The 5,946-nt window shown below is 38.7% G+C and overlaps 1 protein-coding gene across 1 annotated transcript in view; it reads right to left on the bottom strand.

Annotated features, from left to right (window-relative positions):
* Positions 1-1,508: 1,508 nt before the first annotated feature.
* The window catches only part of IRS4 (insulin receptor substrate 4), a 33,301-nt gene continuing 28,863 nt past the window's right edge, over positions 1,509-5,946 (bottom strand). The window contains exon 2 of the mRNA XM_019521548.1: positions 1,509-3,875. Within this exon, the coding sequence (XP_019377093.1) occupies positions 3,871-3,875 (5 nt within the window). The 3' untranslated portion in view covers positions 1,509-3,870. The remainder of the gene's footprint in view (positions 3,876-5,946) is intronic.

The following is a 5,946-nucleotide window of genomic DNA, read 5'->3' as shown; positions in this document are numbered from 1 at the left end:
AAACACACAGGAAAAAAAAAAAAAAAAAAAAAAAAGCACATAAAACTGCCAGATAATGTCAACACTTGAATGACTTCAGCTCTACAATCAGAAAAAAAAACCAGAAAGAAAAAAAACTTGTGGCCTCTCAGTCTACTGCACAATTACTTATTTCCATAACATTTCTACAAGTTTGCTGGGCACCACGTGTGCATTACAGCTGGGAAATCTGAGAAGTTTTGACGACAAAAGTAAAAAAGGACACACTTAGCAACATCCCTCTTTTTAATAGACGCCTTAATCATTGCCTTCAAATCCTAACAGTCTAATTGCCTTCTGATTTTGATTGAAGGCTTTTCCCTGGTTCAAAGCTGATACAGTTTTGTCTGCTAGTCACCCAGATGGGTTTGAAACTATGAGCAAAGCAAAGTCCTTGAAAAACTAAAGCATTTAGCATAGTTCAGGTCTAATGAACCCTTTAACAGCAAAGGCCTCTTAAGCAGTTATTGTGCGAGTGTTGCAACAGTCTTGACAGTGTTTGGATAATTTTCACTGTTTATTTACTGCTTCTATGGCCGTTTCTACCATGTACAAGAAGTACTGTTTTCTTTTTCTTCTGCAGCACAGAGTGCTTTCTATAAAATGAGGCCCTGAATAAGGGACTAGTTAGAACAATCCTATTTTTACAGAAAACTTAAGAGGACCGTATTTTTGTAGCGATTCAGTTTAGTACATTAATTTACAGAACAGAAGTGTAAGATTTCAGCTAAGCATCTTGAGAATTCAAGGCACAGATGCAGAGTTACCATGACAAGTCTCATTCATGGAGAAAAATGAGGGAATTCATTTCTGGGCAGTAATTAGTTCAACACACACTTATTTTGAACTAGCTCCTGTTTCAGAAGGTCTATATATAAAAAAAAATGCAAAACAAGGTAGTATTTTCTTCGTGCTTTAAACATTAAACTGGAGAGACAGTAAGTTTTTACAACCTATCACATTAGAGGTGGAACCTGGATGGCTAGCCCCAATTTAAAACATTGCACAGGCCTCCTTCAGCCTGTCTTTGAAACAAGAACTGACAGCATGTTCACCAGCACAACAAGGCTGCTCCCTCTTGCAACCAAATGTCAAAGAGGTCAGGCCCATGGTATGTTGTTCGGATTATTTACAGATAATGTCTATCCATGGGTGTGGAAGTTAGTCTGAATAGTCCCATCACTTCCCTCTAAGCTCACAGTACCAATACCTGAGCCAATATTTCATTCAAAACCTACTGTCCTCTTCGCACCATGATTCTGTTACAGACAGAGCTCTCAATGGTTTGGTGCAATCATTTACAGTTTAGACTATTGAAAAGGGGGGCGGGATTTGATTTCTGGTGGTCTGAAAAGCAGGTTCATTGTATCAGATTCAAGCTCCAGAACAGTATAATAATACTGTGATGACAACACCCCAAAATACTAGCAACCCCCCCCCCACACACACACACACACACTTTGATAAAGTAAGACTCGCACTCGTGGAGCTACATGAACACTTATTTACTGCAAGTAGCTCTATGGAAAGCCAAGTCAGATAAATATAAACACTATACAGAGCTTCAAGCCAGTCTCCCAAAACCGCAAATGCGATGTGTTTACAAAGAAAACAATGTAATAATATTTACAATGGAAGACAAAGCCAGATCGATCAGCTCAACTTTTAAACAGATCTGTGAAGCAGAAATAGCAAATATAATGAACAGTTTCAACCATATATGTTTTAGTTTGTACAGACAATAACTGTCCAATATCAAATTAAATTTACAGGACAAACATTGTTCCATCATTGGTATTTTTGTATTATACAGCAGCATAAACGGGTAGCTGGAAGGTAGTATACACAGTGATATGTTTTACATATTTTGAAAACATTCTTCCAGCACAATACTGAATAAATTAGTTGCTGTAAACTAAGAGATTCAAAAAGATTGCATATTTATTATGCCGTACCTGTTAGTATTTGTACCACTATACTTGAGGTTACCCATTTACCTATTTATTCAGCATGTATTGAATCAGTGCTGTATATTGTACAATGGCAGCCTCAGGACCTAATATGAAATAATGTATGTAACACATCCTTTTTCTTCAACACAACCTTTTTCCTTTCACATTAGATGTTTTTTGAACTAGTGTCTTCATCCAAATTTCAATTTATTTAAAAAAAATAGATGTAAAGCTTTTTAAAAAGCTCTCTACACATTGCATCATTCATTTACCAAAACCCCAAAAAGCTAGATGGCAAGATAGTATTATGTTCTATAAAAGTGGTAATATTTTTAAAATTATCAGAGTACATTTATCAGCAACAAAGTACTGTACCAACTACAACTTCTCTTCCAGATTCAAAAACAGGTCTGTGCTTTTAAACTCTGCAGAAACAGATTTCCTGTTGTTGGATACTGCATAAACTGACTGATACCAACTACTTCTGCAAAAAGGTCTTCATAGTTTAGTGACGTACATTTTAAGACTACTCAAAAACAGATTTAGGTACACATCACTGAACAGCAAAATTGACGGTGTCTTATTCGTTATACACACTGTACTAGCATTTGAAAGGTTGTATGTCAGGTGAGGCGGCCCTACGAAACACTTGTACAATATACCATGTCGAGGATTACCAGCTGTGTGGTGCAGTACAGCATGAGGATTTGTGTACCACTTTTAAACCCTTTATCTACAGTCAGTGCCTTTTTATTATTATAATACATTGCATGTACCAACTAGTGTCATGCTTTTTAAAGATCTTAGCAGTGTTAACAAAAGCCTAAACTGATTTCAACCAAAATCAGTGTAAGAGTGATGCACCTAGCCCTGATTTTTCTACATTTCATTTTTAAATTTCAAATAAACATGGTTTGCATTTTTAGGCAGAATGCTAAGGACAGCATTAGTTTGTGAGCCAACTATTTACTTTTCCCCCCTCGTTATACAAAACAAACATGGTCCCAAATTAAAAGAGGACTTTGGTTGACAGTAAGATCAATTAGGGTGGTTTCTCTTTAAAAAGCTACCGCACACAAACATTACAATGCAGAAATCATAGAAAGCTGTAGAAGATTCTGCACTTTCCCCATCTGAATTCATGAACAGAAGCTTCGTATGTTTGCAATTCATATCTATAAACAAATAACTAGGAGGAAAAAGAAAAAAAGGAAATATAAAAGATAACCAGCCCATTAATCCTACTTTGTACATACCAAAATTTGAAGCCACAAACTTCAGTTTAAGCTCTGACAGACATACCATTAAAATACTAAGAGCTATGATCAAGAAACACCTCTTGTATCATAAGCAAACTAAGTGAAAAACCAAGAAGAGGTCTCTTCATCATAGACTTAGGTTCAGTTAGGTGGTTCTCCCCTCCCAGCCAGCCCACTATTCCCCTCAAAAAAATTCTCTCAACTGTAAAAATATTTCTAAACAATGCATGGTGAAGCTATCACTTATTAAATGTACCAGAGAAGCAAAACCCATGCTAAATAGACTATCAGCCACCAGCCTTGACTTCTCAGAATATGAATAAAAACAAATCAAGGGGAGAGGCTGAGGGGGAAGCTGCAGGATCTCTCCTCTTCAGTATTCACGTTGCCTCCATGTAGATAAGCCGGGGAAAACCAAATTCCAACACCAAAGCACAGCTATGAAAAAATCTTAATTCAAACTAACTCAACTGTCAACAGCTGATGTCTATGAAAAACCATTAAAAAGATGTGTGTCTATGTCTGTGCTGGTGGAAGTGAAAATAGCTGGCTGGAGTTGAGCTCTGCTTCCAAAAGCACCACACCGTTTCTGGAGCTACCAGCAGAAAAGTCTTCTAACAATGGTTTCCATGGCAATGCAGTCAGTCTAGAAAGAAACAAAAAATAAAGTCAGTGACACTTTAACATAAATTATCCTGGGGAAAACAATTCTCTTGAAGAGAAGATGTGGCGTTTGCCTACCCCAACAAGGGACGTTGCTGAATATAGGACAACTGTTCTTAAAAAGGGGGTCATTAAGCAAAGTACAAGTATCAGGAGATAAGACACTGACTGGAACAAAAATGACAAAGCAACCCAAAAGAAGACAGGTCCCAAGCCAGAGTCTACCCCAACTTCCCAGAGACCCCTGCCAGCTGCACAGGACTCTGGGACAGCAGCAAGTTTACAAACCAACTAGACTGCATGTTGCAGATCTGATCAATAATCTCACCATTACTACTATCAAATGCACCATTTTTATTTACGCACTTCCAGTGCCCTGTGACATGCCATCAGGTTATACAACCTTTATTACCACACATGCAATGCAGAGGGCAATATGACACTAGCTGTAACGAGGGCCGTGGCAGCACTCCCATTCCTAACAAGTCACTACTGCTACAAAGCAAGTTGTCACTGTCACAAGGAGTGCAAGGCCTAGGCCAGGTGCCCAGGTTTTCTGAAATACCCACTTGATCATGAACCCAGCCATGGGAAGCAGCACACATATGGGTTGGGTGTCAGGTGCACCTGTCAAGATGGTTCTCTCTAGTGCTGAAGAGGAAGTTTGTGTTCAAATGAACAAGAAGTTGTCAGTACATATCAAAACCAACAAAACATGAAACCAAGCTCAGAATGGAGGAAGATGAGGAGGAACTGCAGCGTAGGAACAGAAATACATCCACCTCAGAGAAGGCGGAGTCTGTAATCCAGGCGTGCACATATGGGTCACACTCTCACTCACTCTCTCTATTTTGGAGATGTTTAGAAGGAAGATGGCAGTGAAGAGCATGTGATTGCACCTCCTGCAATGCTCCAACTACAAAAAAAGAATCCTACAGCAGGAGTCAGCAACCTGCGGCCCACAGAGCCATGAGCTGTTGTCCAGATGGTGGAGAGAAGCTGCAGTGATCAGTTCTGCCTTGAACCAAGCCAGCCATGCCTGAAGCATTGCTGACCCCTGTCCTGCAGGGTCATTCAAATCCCTTGCTGACCCAAGCAGCTTTCTTCCCTGACCCTCAGCAGGATCAGCTTGGGTACCCTTCCTTTGGACTAGAAACCTGCAACTCTAGCCAGTCCATCCGACTCCATTTATCACCCACTTGCAACTGCAGGCGTGTCATGTATAAAAATCATATCTGTGTCTCAGTGTCTTTATCTTTAAAAATGGAAATAACAGCACTTAGCTTTTGTTAGGAAGACCGTGCTGGGACCATTTAAAGACCTTTGTAAATGCTATGCATTTATCTTCAAATCTGTATGATTAACCTACCAATTACAAAGTATGAAGTTGAAACTTCCCCTTGTAAGTGACATAATTGTCTAAAGCATAAACAAAATATATTGAATAAATACCACGCCGATACAGGGTCCTGTACCTCCTTTTTCTTGGTCCTCATGAAAATGTATTTCACTTAAAGAAAAACAAAAATATAAAAGCAAAAAAGCCTGATTACTACAGAGAAGACTCTCTTACTCTCTCTTCCAGGTGTGAAGAAAGTCCCTCAAACCTTCAAAGCATTTTATACTGAAAGTCTTATAATAATTACACAGTAAAGGCTGGCTCAGTCACTTCAAATGTTAATCTCACAAGTGAGCACTGCATTGCTTCAGAGCCATCTTAATTAAAATAAAAGTATTGAAGAAGATATTTTTGTTTGTCATACTCTATGTAGTTTGGCTAGCAATACTTTACAGAACAGAAGTAAAGCTAAAGGCAGCACTTTTTAAACAGTTTCTTTCTTCAAAAACAGGTTGGTTTTGTTTAGGATCAAAGGATGAAGGGCTAAGCATCACACTTAACAATGAGTCACACTCCAGTGAGGCATTCAACCAAAACAGCATCCCATTGCTCATACTAATACAGCTAAGACTTTCATATTAACCTATGTTCACTAGGAATTAATGCTTCCCACCCCCCTCCCTTGCTTTGGATCTTCAAGTTTACATAAAAGGAA

The sequence above is a fragment of the Gavialis gangeticus genome, unplaced genomic scaffold (genome assembly GCF_001723915.1).
Source record: "Gavialis gangeticus isolate Ggan-Ray unplaced genomic scaffold, GavGan_comp1, whole genome shotgun sequence".
NCBI classification, from domain to species: Eukaryota; Metazoa; Chordata; order Crocodylia; family Gavialidae; genus Gavialis; species Gavialis gangeticus.
This window is presented reverse-complemented; position numbering and strand designations above follow the sequence as displayed.